Below are 24,616 nucleotides of genomic sequence, written 5' to 3'. Positions count from 1 at the left end.
TGTATAGTCGAATCTTATCTGTAATATGTCATTTTTTCATTTTAATACTCTCATTCATACATTAGTTTACAAGGGGACTTTCATTGTGACATTCAATATATGCATACAGTGTATCACATTAATCTTTTTTTGGGGGGTGGGGGTCCGGTTGTGGGGCCTGAACTCTGGGCCTGGGTGCTGTCCCTCAGCTCTTCAGCTCAAGGCTAGTGCTCTACCACTTGAGCCACAGCACCACTTCCGGCTTTTTTTCCTTTCTGCTTATGTGGTGCTGAGGAATCGAACCCAGGGCCTCAGGCATGCAAGGCGAGTGCTCTACCACTGAAACACCTTCCCAGCCCCTGTCACATAAATCTTAGTGCCCTCTATTATTCTTTTCTTTTCCCCTCTACCTTAAAACAGCATCAACTGGTTTCTTGCTTATGTATGTATATAAGGCACTTGAACCATTATTTACTCTCATTTACTCTCTCCATTCCCTCTCACCCAATTGTCCATACTCACCCCAACAGAGTCTGTTTTACTTTTCTGTCATTTATTTTTAATAAATTCATAATACACACCAAAACTTAATTCTTCTTTCACCATCTTATTTCTTGACATTACTCTCATTTTACTTTATAGCCAAGTATTGCATCCAACTCTTCTAATTTTTTAGTAATGTAGGTTTTATGTAAGCTTCAGATTTGCATGTCTGCTAATTATATCCAAACCCTCTATTGATTGGTTGACAATTTGAAGGGACAAAAATTATTTCTCGCCTCTCCAGCCTCTTCCATCAAAGATATGAGCCTCCTTCAATCTATTCTCTCATATTAAAAATACTAGAGAACTAGTTTTAAAATGACTTACAATTCAGTCTTTTTATTATTCTTACCCAAAGAGCAATTCTACTTTTCAACTTCCATGGCTTTGTTTTCCACATTATTATGCCTCTGTTTCCTGATTCAGAGAGAAAATCTATGTGTTTTGGAAAAAATTCTGCTTAGATTTCCATCTTTTTTTTTAAATTGTGAAAATACCATATAGAGGGGGTTACAATTACATGGGCAAGATAATGAGTACATTTCTTATCAAGCATACCTCCTCCTTTGTTTACCCTTCCCATTCCTTCGCATCCCTTCCCATCTCCCTCCCCTCCCACCAAAGTTGTACAGTTCCTTTTTCAACATAACGACTTGTACATCTCATTGTTGCGATATTCCATCTAGATTAACAAGTCTTACCTCAGCTGGGCCCCAGAGGCTCACATCTATAATCCTAGCTACTCAGGAGGCTGAGATATGAGGATGGTAGGTCAAACCCCCATATTATTAAAGAATTTCAAATCATGGATTGAGTTTATGCTTACTCCATCAAGTTGAGTATAATCTACAAAATAAGACCAAGTATAAATCAAAACAAAAATTTTAATAAAAATTATATTTTTGGCTATATAGTCAATTTTTCAAGTTCTGTTTGTAAATTCTTATACTGCATTATTTGTATGCATTCCATACCCTCTTTCTATCTCAGTCTCTGTCTCTGTCTTTCTATCTCAGTTTCAGTCTCTGTCTCTCTTTCTCTCTCTCTCCTCTCTCATGTTTCTTTCCTTTTCTTTCTCTTGCTTCTGAAAGGCTGAAAATGTGTACTAAGCTTTCATCTTGTATTGATATATTAGAAAGTCAGGTGAGTTCCTTTTTGAGCAAATAAAAAATTAGGAAGAAAGAGTAAAATATAATAATTCAGGGAAATGCATTCTCCTGGTTGCCTTGCTTGCTGAGCTTATTGCAATAAAATTCAGAATATATGCCTTAACTGTGCTTTAAAAGATGGAGGAGGCTAAATACATTAAAAAAACATTCAAACATCATTTGTATATTATTGGCACACAGATTACCAAGTTTAAGAAGTGAACAAAGCCTTTAACTCCACTTCCGTAGCTTGGTATGTTTGTTGAAAATCAGCTCTCTGCATATTTGAGGATCTGTTTCTGGACTCTGTTGGCTTCCATTGACCAGGTTTTCTGTCTTGAAACTAATACCCCATTGTCTTGATTACTGTAGCTTTATAATAAATATTGAAAGTGTAAAATGTTTTAAAAATACATATATTTGGGTTGGGAAGGTGGCTCAGTGGTAGAGTGCTTGCTTCGCATGCATGAGGACCTAGGTTCAATTCCTCAGCACCATATAAACAGAAAAAGTCAGAAGTGGCACTGTGGCTCAAGTGGTAAAGTGCTAACCTTGAGCTGAAGAGCTGAGCGACAGCTCCCATACCTAGAATTCAAGCCCCACAACTGACAGAAAACAAAAACAAACATATATTTGCTAATCTTGAAAAGTGGGCATTTTCACTCATGTCTCAGCCATTGGAAAAGATCAGTTATTCATTATTTTATTCCAGATTTGCTGAGAACTTACTAAATTCAAAGTCTATACTAGTCACATATAAATGCAAAGAAGCATATATACAAATTTAAAACAAAGTATGGTGGACACTATATAAAAAGGTATAAAAGACTAAGTAAATTCTTTACATACATTATTTTCATGTGTATATTTTTGTAATGGCTGATTTCTTCCTGTTAGGAGGATGTACTTAAGTGGGTCTTTGGAGAGTGGTTGAATTTTAAGAACTAAATGTTGTGGAAATTGTTAGAGTGTTAAGGAGCAAGAATAGAATGAACATTTATGGAACTGTAGCAAAAAAGCTCACTGGTACAGAATTGGTTAGATGTGGTTGGAAAAATTGTGAGGGCTCTAGAGAATCCTCAGAAGATACTTAGGTTTTAACTAGAGATTACCAGAGCCTCTTAAGAATGGTTTTAATTTAGGACAATAACTCTAACAGCAGTTATGATGATTAGAAGGAAGAAAAAATTCTTATATGGATGGACAGGAGGGCATGAATGATATCCTATATTAACAATAGTAACCATGAGACTGTAGAGGTAGCATACAGGCCTGGCGACATGTATGTCACTGAGAAGGAAAGTCAATAGTCTCCTTGATAGTGAGATAAGAAATACTGGGGAAACCAGAAGAAGATGTGTATGGGAAAGTTTGGGAATTAGTAGAGTTCCTGAGTTTAGGAACATTAATGAGGAAATAATATGTTCACAAGCTAGCAGTTAAAGTTAGGGTTGAGAAAGGCAGGCTAGTGAACAGCAAAACTTAAGAATACTGTCCCCTGAGACACACAGTCAAAGGAATCGAACTTAATAGAGTTCAAGCAGGTTGGAGAGTTTAGGAAGGAGACAAATTTAGAAATATTAAAATCAAAGAAAGAAATTAAAGAAAAATATCTTCAGTGAGCTGTGTGCCAGTGGTTCACACCTTATAATCCTTCTACTGAGGAGTCTGAGAGCTGAAGATCACTAGGAAAGATTAGGAAGGAAGCAATTGAATTTAGAACTAAGAAAGTCATAAAGAGATGTTTTTAAAAATCTTTGGTCACCTGGATGCCATTTTGTTCACATCCCATAATCCTACTCAGGAAGCTGAAATGTGAGCATGAAGCCTCAAAGCCAGCCAAGGCAGAAATGTCCCTGAGATTCTTATCTCCAGTTGATCATGAAAAGCTGAAATGGAACTGTAGCTCAATTTGTAGTGCATCAGCCTTGAATAAAATAGATACGGGTTCACATCCCATTACTGACTCATGCACACACACACACACACACACACACACACACACACACACACACACACACACAGAGTCTTTGTTAACCAGAGCAAATCTGAGAAAGATATTCAGAAGAGTAAAAACTGAGTAAAAGCAATTAGATTTGCAAATTAATTAATAACACCAGTGTTGATGTTTGAGTGAGATGTGATAGAGAATCAGGAAAACCAAGATGTCCAATGAGTATGAATTGTTTATTAAGTAGGAAAAGTTTTAATAGATGGAATTGTGGAAATACTTCAGGGAAAGAATTATGAGAATATTTTTCTGAAATAGAAGATTACAGAAACAAAGTTCATAGATATACAGTAGTACTTCCCTTTACCAAGAAAATGTAAGTTTCAAAAGTATACATTATTTGTTGGAAACAGCAAAGCAACCTCCAAACATACCTCTAACAAAATTAAATAGGAACTGGTAACTTCTTTTTTTTTATTGTGAGAATACCATATAGAGAAGTTACAATTACATGGGCAAGATAACAAGTACAATTCTTATCAAGCATTGTTGCCTCCTCTTTGTTTTCCCTTTCCATCCCTTCTCGTACTCCTCCCGCCTCCCCTCACCTGATCCCCTCCCCAAAGTTGTAAAGTTCATTTTTCCACATAGCGACTTGTATATCTCATTGTTGCAATGGGTCCACTTGTATCCCTACTTAAACGATTTGTTTTTGCCCTTCCCCGCCACAAATGATACCAACATCAAATACAGCAAAAGCAGGGCCTATACTGTGGGGGAGGGACATACAAAGCAACATAGTAATCATCTTATAAATATGTTAGAAACAATTGCATGAAAGAACAAAAACATTTTGAATACTTATCTTGGGGTTCATTCCCAAACATCAACTTATCTTACCTCTTCTGCTTGACTCAGACATATACTATTTATTGCAAATAAGGGAAACCATGGGACCTATGTTCTTTTGGTCCTGGCTTACTTCACTTAATATAATTTTTTCCATATATTTCCATTTCCTAACAAATGGGGTAATGGCATTCCTTCTGATGGAGGCATAGAATTCCATTGTGTATATATACCACATTTTCTTGACCCATTCATCTACTGAGGTGCATCTGGGTTGGTTCCATATCTTAGCTATGGTATATAATGCTGCGATAAACATAGTTGTGCTGGTAGCTTTAGTATGGTCTTGTTTGTGATTATTTGAATGCATTCTATGAAGCCATAATAACCCTCATCCCCAAACCAGACAGGAACTCATCAAAGAAAGAGAACTATAGACCAATTTCTTTGATGAACATTGATACAAAACTTCTCAACAAAATTTTGGCCAATCGACTTCAACAATTCATCCAAAAAATCATACACCATGATCAAACAGGATTCATTTCAGGGATGCAAAGCTGGTTCAATATACGAAAATCAATTAACATAATTCACACATCAACAAGATCAAGGACAAGAACCACATGGTTATCTCAATAGATGCAGAAAAAGCATTTGACAAGATCCAACACCCCTTTATGATGAAGGTTCTAGAAAAATTAGGAATCCATGGAACATTCCTCAAATACAATAAAGGCTGTATATGACAAACCTACAGCCAGCATTACACTTAATGGTGAAAAGCTAAAGCCATTTCCTCTAAACTCAGGAACGAGACAAGGATGTCCACTCTCTGCACTGCTCTTCAATATAGTATTAGAATGCCTAGCTACAGCAGTAAGACAAGATGCAAACATAAATGGTAACTTCTTTAAAGTTCTAAAAAAATCTTTCTTTTTGAAACATTCTTTTTGAAAGCAACATCAGTTCTACATAACTTTGCATCTATTATCTGACCATTAGAATGTAGTTCTCTTTATGAATTGTAGACTTAGCCTTCCATTGTTTTTGTCCTAACAACAAACCAAAGGAGCATGGTCAAAATTTAAGATTTAATTAATTTCCATCTTTTTAACCATGTAATGCAGATCATCTCCTGTCTAGTATATTTGGGCCTAGAAGTATTCCTGATTTCTGAGATTTTTTTCAATTTTGGAATATTTATACATTTATCTGTATAACCTCTCTAATCCAAAAGTCTGAAATATGACATATTTTGAAATTGCTCAAAGCAGTTTAGATTTCAGAGTATTTTAGATTTCGGAGCATTTTTGGGTTGCAAATTTTTAGAGTAGGTATATTTAAGTTGTAATGCCTTAAATCTGGAACTCTAATGTTTCTCTTGATTTTCAGAGAGCAACTAAACATTGGTACAATGTATATCAAATATATTGGGACAGTTAGTTATTGATATTTTACACTTCATCAATTTTTCATTATTATATATAGTTCTCATTAAAACTTAGCAGTGACTTCATACCATTATGAATAATTATATTTCACTCTATAAAGAAAATGATGTTGTACTCTCTCTTTTCTTCCTTCTGTGTTTTGTTCTTTCCTTACATTCCCTCCATTCCTTCTATTTGTACCCAACTAATATCCTCCATCCCTTTGTCCTCAACTTCATTGTCTTGGACTTTTTCATCTTTCTAATATGAATGATGCTCTCAAGAGATTCCTCAAAAGACTAAACATAGAGCTTTCTATGACCCAGAAGTCTTACTTCTGGGCATTAACCCAAATGATCACAAACAAAGCCATACTAAAGCTACCAGCAAAATCATGTTCATTACAGCATTATTTACCATAGCTAAGATATGGAAGCAACCCAGATGCCCCTCAGTAGATGAATGCACCAAGAAAATGTGGTATATACACACAATGGAATTCTATGCTTCCATCAGAAAAAATGACATTGTCCCATTTGTTAGGAAATGGAAATACTTGGAAAAAATTATATTAAGTGAAGTAAGCCAGACCCACAGAAACATAGATCCCATGTTTTCCCTTATTTTTAATAATTAGTATATGTCTGGATCATCCTAGAAGAGGATCACAGTAGCTCAATAGCTATGTACATATCATCATATAAGATGATGCTAAGCTAAATGAACTCCAAATTATGGAAACAAGAGATTTTTTCTTTGTTGTTTTTAATGTATTATGTTAGTTGTTTCAGCTTTCTTTTATTATTTTTGCCCTGTGGTTTATACCTGTTGTCACTGTATTTGATTTTGGTAGCCTGTGTATTGTGTATACATTTATCTGAATTAGGGAAAGGAAGGGGAATAAAAAAATGGTCAGACAAAGTATAAAGTGCAAACAAATGGAACAGTGATATTCACAAGACAGCATATTGGAAATGAACTTTACAATTTTGAGGAGATTGGGTAGAAGGGAAAGTGGGAGAAAATGAGGGAGGGGTAACAACGTTCAAAAAGGAAAGCACTCACTACCTTAGGTATGTAACTGTAATCCCTCTGTATATCACCTTGACAATTAAAAAAGAAAGCCATCACTTTTTAAACTAAAATAGACTCTGCTTTTCCTCAGAAGATGTATGCAACCAGCCCCTATTCTGACCCTGTTGTGTCAATGGATCTGGACCCACAGCCAATCACAGATGAAGAGGAAGGCTTGATCTGGGTTGTAGGGCCTGTCCTCGCAGTGGTCTTTATCATCTGCATTGTCATTGCTATTCTTCTCTACAAAAGGTAGGTCTGCTCAATATTTCTCCTTCTACTTTATTTTTGAAGACATACTTATTGTCCTCTTGTCATTATGTGGTTGATTTCAGCAGAAAAACTTCAATGCAGCCCCAAAGATGGTTGGAAATAAACTATTTTTGTTTGAACAAATCTAAAGACTGAGCTATTTAGAATTTTATTCAGTGTAGGACATAGATTTTTGATGTCAATCTTACACATTCTACCCTTCATTCCCTGCATTTCTTTGTATAGGATGAAATCTTCTCATGTTCTTTAGGGTTTTAGTACATTCTCAAGCATATCACTCCATACCAGGTTCAGTTTTATTATTTTAGATCATTGATTGTTCAATGTCTATATATTTTTGAAACCCTATTACATTTCTACATTTCAATCTATATTAGTTACTTTTGTGTAACTATGGCAAAAATACTAGACAGGAAAAACATAGAAACACCTTAAGAGAAAAAATGTTTTGTTTTGTTTTGCTTTATAATCATGGTTTCTTGTGGGAAATTCATCATGGCTAGAAGACTTAATGGAGCCAAGAGGATAGAAGTGGATAGGAGAAACCTGGGATAGATCTCCTAAAAGGACTCTCTTACAGTGACCTACCTCCTCTAGGTAGATCCTATCTCTAAAGCTTTCAGAACCTTGAAAAAATAGTACCAACCGTTTGTGGTCAAGCTTTCCACAAATAGGTCTTTTTTGGGAACACTACAAATCCTAATATTAATCGGCACATATGCTGAAATATTTCCTGTATTTCTCAAGGAAAGTAGCTAAACACTAAGGATTAATAAAGAAAGAAAAAAGGAAAACCCTCTTTTTCTTCTAAATCTTAATTCTAAGTATTCACTATTAAATTCTCATTTGTGCCTAAAAAGGAGGAACCAAAAGTACCATTCCTCACTCAAAAAAGTACATGACGTTAGTCCTTATGTGCTTGAATATCAATCTGATTGTTATATTTGGTCTCAATTAGGATGAGAATAATTCATATCCATCCAGTCTTATGATCTTCAACTCTTTTTCTATTCTGTTTCTGCCTCCATTACATATTATTCTGAATTTTACCCCTAGAACACTTCCCAGACTAAGGAAATTTGTACTTATTCCTCTAAATCCTTTCTGATTTTAAATTATAACTATATAACCACTTAAAATAATAAGATTTGTATGTAATGTGATCTCTTATATATCACATCCAACTAATTTCTGAATTCTCTCTCTTTTAGATAATGTGTCTGCTTTCTGACAGTCCAAAATGTATTTTTCTAAAGCTTTAATCTGTACACCCATTTTTCTTTATAGAGCATCATCTTTGGAATGCTGCTATGCAAAGCATCTCCTCTTTATATCTCCTTTCTTCTCTCTCTCCTTCCTACTTATATTGTCCTTCAAAATCAAATAATAATGTTTGAGATTTTCATTCTTGTTTAATGCAACTGTACTATTTGCATTCATTATTTTTTTATACCCAGGTTGCTCCATTTGGGGGGTCTTATTATTTTTTCCATTTTCTTTTTGGTGATTAAAATACTCATTACCTTATGTAATGAGTACATATCTTGTTGAACTTGTTACCACCTCCCTCCTTTTTCTCCCTCTTTCCCTTCCCCCCATGGATCTTATTATTTCTAACCCCATTCCCTTTTTTTCTTCAGTTCCTGAGATATGCCCTTTTCAATCACCTCTTGCCTTGACTATTAAAAAGAATACCTTCAAAATACTTCTTTGGAAAATTTTCATTGTTAAGTCTTTTCAATTTTATTCTATCATGAAGAGAAAGTTGAAGACAGAAATGGCAAATGAAAGTTCATTACCATAGCCCATTAAATGGCCTATCCTATTCTGGAGTTAGAAACAATACAGGAAATATTCATCCTTATTTCGATCAGTGCCATCATTCAATAATCCATCTCTATACTAGCTAAGGAAGCAAATTATCAAAGGTGAGGCTGTGCCCTTAGTAGATAGTTTGAATCTTGCATTCCCAATACACATCTAGTGTGACCCTTTCAGAGCCTGGTGTGTCTCATAAACCACTCTTCTGTGTAAGAGATAAGAACAGGACATAAGAGCTAGTCACAATACCCAGAAGACTTATGAATCTTCTCTGAACACAAGCCAGACACGATGCTGTTTCCTGTCTGTTGCTCCAATTATTACCAGGAGAGAATGTAGTTTTTTAAAAAGAGTAAATAAAGAAAGTCAATTCGAATTGTTCTCTGGGGAATATTTATTCCTGTAGTCACATGGCAGTCAGATCAGAAAACAAGTTCCTGTTACCAGCCATTTCTGGACCATATTATATGACATTTTTTTCTGTTACCAAAATTAGAAAAGACGGATGTATCATTTTTTTCTTGTTTAATTTTCTTAGGATATGACTGGTATTGTTAAATCAGACCATTTAACAGAGATGTGTGTATGGTATTTGTGACTGAGTTATGACTAGATAACAATAGACTTGATAATTTTTTAAAGATTTTAAATTAAGTTTCATTGCTTCATCTGCATGTGTCTGAAAAACTGAACTTCATTATGATTTTTCCTAATTCTGCAAAACTTGGATCATATTTAAAGGTTTTATGACTCTGTTAAAAGCAAGTTGCATTTTCGTGTGTGTATATATAAGCATCGTCTAATGCAATTGTTGGAAAATGCACATATCCTCGAATGCTAAGTATATTTAGCAAACCATCTGAAGGCCCATGAAGCAGTTCTGAAATAGAAATGCTTGTTTCAGCAGTAAAGAACATCCCTGACTTGAAATTCAAGTAGACCCAACAATGTCCTTCTTGATTATCATGAAGCAGTTCAAGAAGAAATCTTCTGTACCCAATGAATAGTGTCTTTTATAGCTTGGACTCTGAACAAAGTTAATTGTGTAATAAATTCTTCATTTCCTCTTTGACATGCCTTTCAGTTTACACACAGGTCATTGATAATGACTCTGAATTAAAAGTATCATTAGGATTACTATAATGATTAAAATACTTCTGTACCTATATGCAAATAATGATTTGAGATGGGAGGGATCATAAAATACTGCAGATTCACATTATCTTGATAACTCTTTGCCAGATACACCCATTTATAAGACACTTGCATTGATTATAAGTTTGTAACTATAGATAGTTTTACCACTTAACGAAGTAGTTTACTCCATTACCAAAGGAGTCATTGTTAACACTTTTCTATCCATTATATTATCTTGAGAAAAAAAAAGCACATTTTGATCTGTCATTCTGCTAGTTTGACTATGTTTTGTATTCTAGTAAGTTGTACTCCTTTAAATACATTGATAGTTAGTGACAAAAGTAATGACTGAAGCCTTGCAAGGGCCCTGTATTGCCTTCTGAACCATAAGTAAATTTTAGTGTTTGATAAATTTTTGACCTTCAAATTTCCCTGGGTTGTGGATTTCCTTTTCTTCCTTCCTTCCTTCCTTCTTTCCTTCCTTCCTTCTTTCCTTCCTTCCTTCCTTCCTTCCTTCCTTCCTTCCTTCCTTCCTTCCTTTCTTTCTTCCTTTCTTCCTTTCTTTCTTTCTTTCGCTTTTATTCTATGTCTTAGGTGAGCTAAGAAAAGGTTAAATTCCAAGTTGATATGATAACAAATTTTAGGAATCCACTGGTGTAGCTGTCAGGATACTTGCATTCAAGGTTTGTAGCCACATGAAGTAGAAAGTCTTTCCAAGAAACCCTTTGCTTATAAAGTACTGTGAACTAGATAAAGTAAGCTTTTGAAATAACATTACTCTAAGCTTAAGAACATAGAGCTAGAATTATTATTATTAGTAGTAGTAGTAGTAGTAGGCCCAATATGTATATACAATTGTCCAAAATGAATCTAACCTCCCTTTGTCTACCCTTCACTTTAAATCATTAAAAGCCATTAAAAATTCATAGACATTCATTGACTGTATACTTGTTCCATATGGAAGACACTCAGTTATCATTTCCAGAACTACCCAAGACTTTTTGGTGTGTGTGCAGGTCTCGGGGCTTGAACTCAGAGCCTGAACACTGTCTCTGAACTTTCTTGCTCAATGCTAGCTCTCTACTACTTAAGGAATGGCTCCGTGGCTCCATGGCTTTTTCAGTGATTAATTGGTGATAAGAGTCTTAAGATGTTTCTTTCCCAGATGGCTTCAAATTGTAATCCTCACATCAGCCTCCTGGGTAGCTAAGATTGCAGACGTGAGCCACAGGTGCCCTGAAAATTTTTGTATGTAGAAAACAACTGAAAAATAAAATGTTGATCTGGATCTTTGGAAATGCTTGATAGGATGGGTGAGAAGAGTTTTCTATACTCGGTGGGAAAAAAAGAAGTGTGGAGCAGGAAGTCAGAGAAGTTACACTTTAGGCAAAATCACGTGATCAATTGGTAATAGTCTAGCCTTAGTGGACACTATGAAGACGATAATTTCCATTCCCATCCTGCTATGCTTACATAAAAGGACCATGGGGGAGGGGAGTAACTAAAATAGTGACAGTCATTTTTCTAGCATTCTTCAGCTCCAAACTTGTTTTAAACTCTTCAGTCTCTACTTTGTGCATCAATTCTACGTAGAAGTTATCACCAGGTGCAAATCACTGCACTCCTCAGTGTTTTGAGATATTACTTCTGACCAAACGAGGCAGTGCTGGTTTTCCCCCTTCTGGGCTCTTAGCTGGCCTCTTGATGCAATGGGAATGCCTGCTCTCTTAATCCCTGACACTTCTGGCCTGAATCACCCTTAATTCATCCTTTAGAAGTGAGTGAAGATGTTAGTTACTCAATGACATTACTTTTTTGGGTATTTCCATTTTTTTTTGTTTCTACCAAACCACTTCAGGATGTCTTATGCTTCTCTTTTCTAAATCATTCATGTCCTCTCTCCTTACCTGTAATGGAACCTACTGCTTTCTGCAGTTGCTCCTTTTCTTGGTTCTGCTACCACTACATTGTAAATCAAAGGCATTCTTATTTCTTGCTCTATCCCCATTGTGCATAATAGGGGGCTTGGCCTAGAGCCATATAAAATAGCTGAATCTATAAAGGTGCAATAATAGTATTAAGTCAAACTCAATTTCTTCTAGTTGTTCATTCCATAATTCAATATTGCCTTCATCTTATCTGGAAAAACCTGCAATAAATTTATTGTCATAATTATCACCTCTAATTTAAATTTAGCCATTCTGAAAGTCTTTAAATTCAGATATTTACATCAAACATTCACTCATCTATGCTGAAGCTGACTTTTCTCTAGAAGAGGAATGGTTTTGTATATCAACTACGTATTTTTTATGTGAATACTCCAGCACATCATTGCCACATAAAACTAGTAATTTACTAAATGGTACCCTTAAATACAGAGGAGTAGATTTCCCTATACTGGTTTCTCTAATGAAGTCATTGACAAAAAAATGGGCAATAGGTATATGGATGATAGGATTTGTTTTAACGTAACACGTCTGATAAATTAAGATTAAGAAGAAAAAGGATTAACCAGTCATTTGAAATCATTTGAATCATTTACTCTTTATGTGTGTATCTGTGCTATTTAAATGTGAGTTTTCTTTTTCTTTGAAAACTGAACTGAATTATCTTATAATGTCATATATTTCACGTGGGTGAAATAGGCATTATGGGTTTAGTGGCTTTATTTTTGCTATTAGTGGTTTTATGTTTGTTATCAGGAACTCACTACTTTGCAATTTGTCTCAAACGATCAGTTTTTTTTTTCAGAAAAAGGAAACAATGTCTGAGGAAAAACACTATGGTATTGAAACAATCAACACAGTAGCATAGGCCAAGTACCTGTGAAGACATAAGGTCATTGTGTCACAGGCAGCAGTACTATGATGAGGAAAACATCTGTCTTTTCAGTGGCTGGTAATAAAATGCCTCCTTGGATTAGCCCAGTTTATATAATTGGGTCATGCTCTGTAGGTTTATAATGAGGAGTATTATATTTTCCCAAACTGAAAATGTATTTAATCCTTTATTGGAAAAAAGTGATTTATGATTGCCTTACTTATCAAGAGGTGTTTGAAGAAATCATTTCTGCCACTTCATTTCAATATCGTGTATTACCCTGTTATGCAGACTTTTTGTACAGTTCAATGTAATTTGCAGATATTTTATGTCATTAAAGGGATAACATACCACTTAACAGAAGAATTTTCATGTCAAATGGCTGAATGGCTTTTATGAAATACCATTGTATTTTCATTAAGTACATTAGTAGTTTTCTCGTGGCATGTTATGTAAAAATCAAATTGTGTCTATCGTTACACACCTTTAGCATATAATCATATCACTATTTTGTAGGTGATGAATTAATATAGTATATAATCCTAAAATTGTAACACTAACACATTGACACACACAAACACACACACACACATACACACAGATATACTGATTCTTTATTCATCCATGTAAACTTGTGTTTACCAGTATTCAAGGCCTTAAAATATATTTTAATATGGTGTCATTTCCTAATGTTTGTCAGTTATGTGTCTTTGCTTGTGAGCGCTATTTTTTAAATCTTGGTTGTCATGGTTACTCTTGTTACCATTGGCCAACTAACATTTAGCCTTTCTTTTTCCTTTTTTTGCTGCATTAAAATGGAGCAGTAAACCTGACAGGTGAGGAATAGAAGGAAAAATCCCTTCAATTCTCAGTAAGAAAAACACTAAGATACTGGTAGCCTTTGGAGTTATTGAAAAGGTGAGGGTGGGGCCATGTATGAAAAATGTTACTTGCCACATGGAAGATGGATAAAGCCTTCTTGTAGGCATTAAGTTTGATACTAAGAAGATTCTGAAAAACAACTATACTATATAAGAAAAGAATTTAATAAAAACCAAATTTGAAGATGACCAAAACTAGCTTCTGAGTTTTGTTAGTGGTCAAAGTTAAATGAGTATCTATGTGTTAATGTGTCTGCATAGAAGAAATGTAAGGTGTCGTATAAGCCTTTTTGGTTTTTTTGTTCTGTTTTGTTTGTTTTTTTTAAACCATTAGTCACTTTGGAAGACTGATCACAGATCACCTCTTGAGACACTAACGTTAGCATTTCGTTTTCTACAAATACCGATGAGCTTTGTGAAAACTCTTACTTAATTCAAAATGATTCTCCATTATCTTCCATCCCTGAGTAATAACGAGAAGAATAGGCAGAATGTCCTGTGTGGTTATTGGATAATTAGCTCATGTTATTTTCTGTCTTTTGAGCTTGGTGAGTAGTACCTGACAAACAATAATGGTATACATGTCCCCTGGAAAGTTAACAGAAATACAACTTCTTGAGTCACACTAGAATCCAAACAGAAACTCTAGACACTGAACTAGCAGCTTGTATTTCACAAGCCCTGCCAGATGATTCTCATGCAGGTCTAGGTCTGAGGGGAACTGAACTGTTTTTCTCTATAATTACTTTCTATAGTTTGACAGCCACACATTGAGTACTAGAAACACATTACACATGTGAGGTTCCTTTCTTTTGTACACACTGGTAATTGCCATTAACCCTGCAGAAAATAACATACAAAGTAGTCTTCTTCCTCTCTGGCCAAATTTTAAAATGTTGAACCCATGAATGTACTCAGAGATCTAACTTCCTTTGTAACACTGTCCACTATTTTGTGTGTGTGGTCCTGATGCTTAACCTCCAGGTCTGGGTCTTGTCCCTAGGCCTATTTGTGCTCAAGGCTAGGGCTCTACCACTTGAGCTACAGTGCCACTTCCAACATTTTCTGAGTAGTTTCTTGGAGATTAAGAGTCTCACTAACTTCCCTGCCTGAGTTGACTTTGAACCATAATCCTCAGATCTCAGCCTCCTGAGTAGCTAGGATTACAGACCTAAACCAATGGTGTCTGGCTACTGTCCATGTTTTTTTTTTTTACAGTTAATCACCTCTTGTACTGCTATTAAGATGAGAAAATTGGACCAAGAGTGCTTATTCCTCTAATATGTAAATTAAGAAGTTATCAAGAATGTTTGCAATTGACAGATACCCAATACTGGTGTTACCAGGCTTAAGAGTAGTACATTCTTAGTAGTGTCACAGTGATTCAAAATTTCAAACTATTTCTTCAAATAATCATACTAGAGATTTCTTTCAAAATACTGATTGCAAATGTCCACATGCCCTTGTTGTAAAACCATGAATGTAATCTTCCCTGGTGTCCCTCCTGAGAGCCAGATGAAATAAAAGTAAAGCACCGCTTTGACAGGAAGTACCATTTTTCTTGAACACTTCCTCCATTGCCAACAACAAAGTTTATATTATATGCAGCTTCTCACAGATCTGACATGTCATATGATTTTCCATTTCCTCCATAGCACATTGATTCTTGTACATGATTGAGTTCTAAGAAGTAAAATTTCACTAGGGTTTTATAGTTCTAACTTAAATAATAAGACAAATTTAATGTCTAGTCACTATTCTTTCATTTTTTAAATTGAAAATGAATATGATGAGTCTTTTGAATACTCACTAAGAAAATGTGACTGCCTACATTCATGTTGGACCTGATTAGATTAGTGCATGCCTTTTGATATTTTATGAGCAAAAATTCAATTTCTGAAAACTTTTTACTTTTATTACCAACGATGACCAATACATCATCTTCTCTTAGAAATCCTTCTTATGTTAGACAAAAAAATGTGATACATGAGTTTCTCAAAATAATGTAGTACTAATATGATTAGCCAGAACTATCTATGTTTTCATCATCAAAACAAACTAATAAATATATAAAGCTTATTTTCCTGGCTGGATAAGGATTTGTGGAATCCAAGGTTTTGGCTATCATTTAATTACATCAGAGAGAAAATAGTTATCAGATGTCCAGAGCCCTCCTTCTTCCAGTTTATTATAAACGTGAATTGTAAATAACTTTAATCCCATACCCTGTGTTTTCTGACACTCACATCTTGACAACAAGACATGATTTCCAACTTTTCTGGTACAGAAGTTGGCTAAATTTTTAAATGTGTTCTTTTCTGCGCCTCCAGCTCAGTGTCACTCAAACTTGGCCTCTGGGAAAATGAAGATAAGGGGGTTGTTTTTTTAATAGTACCCTTAAGAGTGAAGCAATTTCCTTGCCCAGATATGTGTAATTCTTGTTTCCATAATCTTGTGCGAATGACAGGAGAGCCATTGAGGAGAGAAAGTTCAGGTTGTATTCACTGGGTCTGGTGCATCAGTAGTGTGTGCCTGTGCCATATTACATAAAAAGGCCAGTGCCTAACGGTACTAGTATATATTCAGAGAATGAAGACCAACCCTAGGTTTCATATGAGATTGATTGGCTAACTGCACTCAGTGACATTTCATTATCTAGTTCATTTTTGCATTTTCAGTGGTAAAGTGAATCTCTCATTGTGGTGAGGCAAATTCTGTAGTATGATTGCAGGAACGTTTACTACTTTGAAAATAATCATCATGTTCTTCTGTCTGATCTTCTGAGCGCCCCCCCCCCAGCTTCCTTCTCATCTCTTTCTCATATATCCTCCATCCCTTCTTTCTTTGTCATTTTTCAATTCATATAAATGAAGTTGCTGGTAACTTTAGCATATTTCAAAAACAAAGATTGACTTGGATTTTGGCCATAGAGATGATGAGTACATTCTATCCTAAGGCTGTACCTGACACCTTTAGGAAAAAAGGAAATCCTAAGCAGCCAAGTTAATCCAAGATACTCAGAAAGCACAGTGTCTAATAGGATTCACTCAAGAAAATTCACTTCTTTGAGATGTTTTTTTCAAAGACACTGGACTAGAGAAAATCAAGTGCATATCCCCTTTGCATCAACCTTCCCTTCTTCCCTTGGTTAGTTTGATTCCATACAGATGATCAGAGATGGAATGAAAGGCTATGGAACAGGAATGATCTGGCTAAACATAAAATGACCTGCTTGGCATTGCATGGGTGTCCATTGTCACAGCAGCACTAATGAGCTGTACCACCATCAGATGGAAAAGAGAAAGAGAGAAGCTTGGCAGCACTTCCTCCTGTAATAAAAATGTTTTTGTTTTGAGCAGGGATAAGGTGCAAGGATCGTAAGTCCAGCATAGAGATAACTGGGATCAGTATATGGGAGGGGAAAAAAAAACTATCCGAAAAAGAATTTCATTTGTTAAGTGCACATTTTAATCTAAATCTTCATTTGAGAAGATAGTTATTTGGGTTTGAAAGGAAATGCACAAAGAAATCTCTTGAATATATCTAACAGATCTTGACCTAGAAATGGGTTAAAGTTATATTGTAAAGCTTAAGTATGTATATATGATAAAATCAGCTTTTAAAACAAAGATAAGATAAATTAGGTGAAGACTCGTATTTCTCACAAAACCTTTTAGTTGTATCTTGAGTAATCATGAGAAGAGTTGGGCTGCCCATGGGATGAAACCTTTTTTTTCTGATCTTTCTGTGGTTCAGTTTCATCCATCATAGTTAGCTCAATATAACTGTAAACAGTCAACACTATTATTTTTCCTTCTTGAAAAAGAGCAACAACATTGGTCTTACATGGTCCCAGTTCTCCTCATGAGCATATTGAGTATATCTCCATTTTGTAACTACCAGTTGTTTGTAATTAAAGGAAGAAAATGAAACAAACTAAGTTTGTAAGATTGAGGCCTGTAGTTTCTCAGCAATAAAATCAATATTAGCACTGATTACTAGAGGCCCGCTCTCTTATACCTCATAAATAGAAGTAGTAGAAAATAGAGACCTGCCGAACAAAGACATGAATATATATTAACAACACCTCCTAAGATTGTGAAGCCTTGAGACAGTGAATAGTTTAATCTGGGAGCTAAAGGAAGACTTTTAGATCATCCACTGAAACTGTGGGGCAGCAAAGGCAAAGCAACCTTGAACACGATCACAAATTAGCCAGTTAAAGTTTTAAAACAGAATTTGAGGTGGTGTAACTCTCTCCATTTTCCAAGAGATACATTTCAATTCTTCAATTTTAATTTTCTCCCTATAGGAAAAGGGCAGAATCCGAGTCTAGAAAAAGCAGCATACCGAACAGTAAGGAGGTCCCTTCACACCATCCAACAGACCCAGTAGAACTGAGGCGCCTTAACTTTCAAACACCAGGTAAGAGGCATAGTCCGCCAAAGCCTTAATAAACTCTTCATGGAAAGTCTAACAGCCCAAATTGATATTGACCTTATAGATGACTATATCATTTTGTTTTGAACCATTTTCTTCATCTTGCTCTTTTATTTTAATATTGTGGAGGATCACTTAGCACAAAGCAGAAAAGAAATTGCATACTTTGAGCAACTCTGAAGTGGTACAGGAAAATAAATGTACTTTTTTAATTGTGAAAGAGCTCTATGTGTTATAAGAATATCTACTATTTTATATGCTTAATATATATACCAGTTATTATTTTTAGTGACACCAACCTGGGAAGATTTCAGTTTCTCATCTTATAAAATGAATGCATGATTAAAATCGTAAATGTATACACCATCTATGTCATTGAAGAAGCATAGGTTTGTTCTACATTTTCTATTTGTTTATGTTTGTGATGCTCAGAAAGAAAGAGTGATAAGGAAGGGAGAGAGGGAAGCAAGAAAAGGGGGAGAGTGGAGGAAAGGACAGAAGGAACAAGGGAAGAGAGAAATAGGAGGAAGAGAAAGAATGAGGGAGAAAGTAGTAGAAGGAAAAATGGAAGGGTGGGAAGGAAGCAAAGAGGTAAGGTATTAGGTAATGAAAATATTACCTATACTCACTCTCACTGACCAATTTAGATTTCTTATTAGATAGACATATGAAGAAACTGAGATGTGGAAACCATGTACTTGTTTAATAACATTAAGTGCTTCAACAGAAGACAACACGTTCTGATGAGGAACATTTTATAATCTATTTCACTCAAGTGTAGATGTACTGAACATTCTTTCAACAAAATTTTGTTAATGTCCAGTAAAATGCAAAGGTTAATCATGGAGCTGAAAATGTAAACCTAAGAGGCACTGTCTTAGTATCTGTTGGTCATAAGCAAGGTAAAGATCAGCCTGAGGAAGTCTTTCGGAATCCAGTTTGGTTGTAGAATTGTTGAAAAATTTATGCCCAATAAATGTCCTAACACCCAGGATAATACACTATAAATTTATTGAACTTTATATTTTAGTGTATTTTTAAAATGAAAAAAATTACAGTGAATTCCCATCTACAGCATATTTTCTCTTTTTAATTAGAGATGTTTCATAATAACTCATAATGTTTAATATTTTCAAAGTGGCTATAAAAATGTGTATCTTTTAAATTTTTTATTTCATTTTGTATGAAGTTAGACTATAAACTTTTGCCTGATGAACATAAAAGGAGGAAGAACACAGTTTCTGTAACCAAAAGCTTCCAGGTGCTTTTTAAAAGGCTGATAAATTTATAATATACATGTGTATGTTGGTGGAACATTGAGTCTTCCTTCCAGTGTACCATACCTTGTGTTGAGACACCCTCTGAGTGCACCTTTTAGGCATCTTGCTCTGAAATAAGCAATGAGAGGAGATCTTATAAAAATTTAAATAGAATTGGGCAACCAAGTTGTATTTGAGAATAAACAAAGCTACCTAATCTTTTCAATGAGTAATGGTTTACACCAAAAGGTCAATCAATATATTTATTTTTGCTATAGAGGGCCAGTCAGAACTAAGGTAGAACAGGCAACAGTATTTCTGGTATCACCAATAACTTTACAAAACTAACAGGGAAACTTTAATACATAGGAAGGTACCGTATACTCATGATTTGGCTTCTAATCTCGAATAATGGAATAAATTAGGCAAAGTAAATAGCGGAGAAGAGAGGTAATAGAGAAGTTTATTAGAATTACTAACTATTGTTAAATTTTACAGATCTTTCTAATCTGTGCAAGAAGGAAAGACATATTTACTCAAGTGGCTAATGTTTTTGTGCCCAGCAGAAACAGGGTAGATATTAGAGAGGGTTAGCAGATAGATATTATGATATTATATTAGTTAAAAATGAAATGTGTCCATTATTCTGGATTAGAAAAGGTTTAGTTCTCTCTTTTTAAATTCCAACTTATTTGAGTGTTCGCTTCAGCAACACATATATTAAATTCCAACTTATTTGAATACCCTTCCTCATCTGCCTTGTCTTTAAAAAAAAACCTCATGTTTTAGAAGATGATGTTGAAATATGTAAAACAAGCTTATTAATCATATATAAAATATGGTAAACAGGTATTTTTAAAATTTGTATTTATTTGAGTGTTTACATAATGATAATTTGGGAGAAGCAGAAAAATGTGAAAATAATAATAATCGTTCTATACTTTTTTCTTTTTCTTAACATATGTAAAATTAAAAAAAACTCTACTTTTGTTCCAATTACATCATCTAGGATATCCTTCATGCATATTCTTCCAGACTTTTCCATTTGTGTACATGGTTCTTTAACTGATAGAATGTCCATTAGGTAGGTAAACATAGATGCACACACAATTTGCTGCTGTAACTTTTAAATATAAAAATCAACTTTTGGACAAGTCAATATATTGTCTTATCTTTCTTTCAACAGATGATACTATACTGTGTAGATTTCTACACATACTGTATCATCCCCTAGTAGTAGAGGGTGAAGGTCTTTCCCGAGCCTTGCTGATTCAGATTACATCATAATAAGCCATAGAAAACCCATCTTTTCATACCATTGGTCCTATTTCTGCAGGTCAGGCATCTAGAAATGGGGTAGCAGGTCTTTGGGTAAGGACATTTAGGTAGATACTATTTAGGTAGACAGTACTAATTACAGGTGTTTTTTTTAATGCTGTCACAATTCTTTACTAATAAGATCAAAAATGACTCAAATAAATGTGATATTGTCAAAAGATGATAGCTTGGCATTAGTAGTTTATGCCTTACTCCTAATTACAAAGGAGGCTGCAATCTGAAAATCTTGGTTCGAAGCCAGCTTAGATGGACAAATTTTACAGACTTTTAATCTCCAATTAACCAACAAAAAGCTGCAAGTGGAGGTGTGAGTTAGTGGCAACCTTGAACGAAGAACCCAAAAGAGCATGAAGACCTAAGTTAAAGCCCTAGCACACACACAAAAAAACAACACACCATGATACAACAAAGACAATGAATTACAGATAATTGTTCATTTTCGCCTTTCTCTCAAAAAGCCAAATTTAGAAATTCAGTGTTTAAGAGAGACATGCTTTCTTTCCAGTAAAAAGAAAGGTATAAAAGAAGGTAAAACAAGTAACATCCAGTGGTCCATTCACCTCATCTCTCCCCGTTGCCGGCATGTAAAACCTGACACCATCTCTTGCCCCTACTCCCACTTCCCCCCAAAATTATCCCCAATCAAAACATAATGAACTCTTCTGCTTGCACATTTTCCAAAAGGAGATTAAAAATTGATGATCAGATGTCTCCACATAAAGGCCTCATTTTCAATTCTCTAGATGACCTTAATGTGTTTTGCCCCAAAGCATACATGGATGGTAGATGATTGATGGGCTGTGAAAAACAAAACCAAACTCATAAAAAGTTAACGTATCAGAAATTGTGGTATCAGCAGCAGAAGTGTCTGCACAGCAGTCATACGGGCTTTGAAAACTCTGGAAGCATTTCTTCTGATCCACTGGTGCTATTAATTGGGTCCATGCTAACAAGATCTATTTTCTCTATACTTTCTTCTTCGTATTTCATTTATTCCATAGAAAATGCAGGCACACAATGTAGGTGAAGAGTACCTGACCTGTTCTTTGACATTTTGTACTGTGAAAACCTTGCCTCATTGAGTCGAAATGGTAAATTTGGGAAATAACAGACATGATTTTCTTAAATTCTACATATTAAGAAATCCTATATAACAACTTTAATTCTGCAATTTGGTTCTTAACTGAGAAAGCCACTCTTAGAGAATATGTCACTTAGTGATGATGTCACCCCCCCCAGATTAAGTCAAATTGTCCTTATTGTTTTACCAAGAGGCAATCATATCTCTAAGTCAATGTTTTCTTTATGTCTAACTTATCATTAGTTTTTGAAACCAATTATAAACACTTTGTGCAGGCTATTGTAAATTGTGTAAATTGAGTTAATTATCTCAATATTCTCCATGATTATTAAGTAAAGTCCATCTTTAAAGGCTGTGATCATTGATTTGATAAACAAATTAGTTTCTATTTGGCCTTTGACCACATACTTTTCCCATCATTTATCACAGTTACTAGAAAACAATACCATAAGGAGAATCTTATGGAAACATTATAAACATACATGTATTATGAAGGAAAAATCCATTTACATTATGTCCCCTCATTCTTCGTGACCTCAAAAGGAGTATTTGTTTAACTACCAAACTAAACCAAGTGCCTATTGGTATTAAATACAAAGTTTAAGATGTGTGAAATAATCACATATTAGTAGAGTATAACATCATGTTAATATTTTTGTTATTTATTACCAGAACTAAGCAACTCATTTCACTTTTCTGGATTTCACAGTCCTTGTATAAAACATATAAAATTAACTTAAAATCCCATTCAAGTTTTATTTTATGTGACATTATCATTACAACTATGTACCCTGTAGCAGTCATGTTTTTTCTTTGAACAGAAGGCAGATTCCCTTAACTCCACCTGTCATTTCTCATCACAATACTGTGTATTGTGGATACCCTAGCTTCAATAGGCACAGGGCTCCATTTCAATGTGTACCTTAAAAGTGCTTGTGTATCATATATTGGTAGTATTGAATTGATGAGTTCATTACACTGGCAGCTGACTATTCAGTTGTTAGCAATGTTTCAAATATTTTGCCACTAATCATAGGGAAAAAGTACTAAGGCTTGCTAACTGATAGTCACAGGTAATATAACGATGGTACCAGGAGGAAGCTCATCTCATTTTCATAAATCCTGACATTATGCTTTTGAAGTGACAAAAGTATTAAACTGAGTTTCACACCTCCTAAGGCCCCATCAGGCATTCCTATTGGACCAAAGATGATTGATAGGAAATTTTTTTACAAATATCCACATCTGGCTTCAAGATCTAGAGTCTCAGGATTAACTGGTCTGATGTGTAGCCTGCAAAAAGGAATTTTAAAGTATCTCTGATTCCAATGTGAAAATACTGTTCTAATTAAAAGAATAGAGGAAAAATTTGAGCCAGTGAAGGAGTTGCCAGACAAAAGACTGTAAAGATAGTATAGAGGGATTACTTCAGTACTTTTAGTTTACTTTGTGTCTACTGTTTCATTCAGAATACCATAAATGTGTTTATACTATATAAAATGGTTTCAACATTTGGCAGTGTAGAAGATTCTGGATTATTTTAAAGTAAATCCTCAGTGATGGTTTTCTGATTTGAAGTAAAATGTTTCTGTTTAGAGTAGTTTTCACCCAGGTTTATTATTTAGCTTTTTTTTTTTTCATCATGAGGCTTGAACTCTGGGCCTGAATGCTGTCCCCTAAGCTCTTCAGCTCAAAACTAGCTCTCTGCCACTTGAGCCACAGTGCCATGGGCTTTTTCTGCCCATGAAGAATTGAACCCAGGGCCTTATTCATTGGAGGCAAACACTCTACCACTGAGCCACCTTCCCAGCTCTATTTAGCATAATTTTTATATTGATAGCCAGTGTTTTCCAACTCTGTGGCATTACATCATAATCTATTGTATATAAGTTAAGCTAGCTAGAGAAAATTAAATAAAGGAGATAGTTCAAAAGCATGATAGTTTTCTATTTATGCTATCAAAGAAAAGTTGGGATAACTTTTAGAACCCCTACTATGGGCCATAACTATGACTCTCCTCTATTCAGAAATGCTATCCATAGCAGTCAGAAAGGAAAGCCATGAAGGGCAGCACCCCAAAGCTTACCTAGTCTTCCATTTTTATCTTGTAGACAAAGAAATTGAGGTGTTTGACAGGAAGAGACTTGTTTCTATTAATAGATGGCAGAACCAGAAGTACAATGCAAGTGTAGTGCTCTGGGCCTGGATTCCTCCTTTGTCCCATTTGATTCCCATGAGTTCACCACTTTTCTCTGAAACATCTGTTATGCCATTTTTACTCGTCCCACAAATTTAGCACCATGTTCTGCATATTGACATTTTTTTTTCAGTACTGGTGTTTTTAACTCAGTACTGGAAGTCTTCAATGATGATTTTATAATACTATACCTTTACATGTGATAAATCTATTTATATTTGCGTGTAGAAAGTTTCAGCCCAGATTTGCCTGGATTTCTCTTTTATTAGCTTCCAAAATAATACTTCCAAACCATGTGCCAGTGCATGCCCAAAGTAAATACCTTGATCGCATTTCGTTGTTTATTATGGTCTTCTACTGCTGTTATACTAATACTTTTCCCATCTCCAACT

At 34.9% G+C, this 24,616-nt stretch overlaps 1 protein-coding gene across 8 annotated transcripts in view; it reads left to right on the top strand.

The window, feature by feature from the left end:
• Nucleotides 1-24,616, top strand: part of Ptprd (protein tyrosine phosphatase, receptor type, D) — a 515,048-nt gene that overhangs the window by 370,462 nt on the left and 119,970 nt on the right. For 5 of the 8 annotated variants that reach the window (XR_001175444.1, XM_013026394.1, XM_013026398.1 and 2 more), the window contains 2 exons: nucleotides 7,069-7,229; nucleotides 18,222-18,334. Coding sequence is in view for 7 of the 8 variants with exons in the window: in XM_013026394.1 (XP_012881848.1) it covers nucleotides 7,069-7,229; nucleotides 18,222-18,334 (274 nt within the window). In the remaining variant the exon portion in view is untranslated. The remainder of the gene's footprint in view (nucleotides 1-7,068; nucleotides 7,230-18,221; nucleotides 18,335-24,616) is intronic. The other 3 variants (XM_013026400.1, XM_013026399.1, XM_013026397.1) reach the window with 1 other exon arrangement.

The sequence above is a fragment of the Dipodomys ordii genome, unplaced genomic scaffold, assembly GCF_000151885.1.
Source record: "Dipodomys ordii isolate 6190 unplaced genomic scaffold, Dord_2.0 Scaffold93, whole genome shotgun sequence".
NCBI lineage: Eukaryota > Metazoa > Chordata > Mammalia > Rodentia > Heteromyidae > Dipodomys > Dipodomys ordii.
The sequence above is the reverse complement of the archived record's forward strand: the minus strand, read 5'-3'. Positions and strand labels throughout refer to the sequence as shown.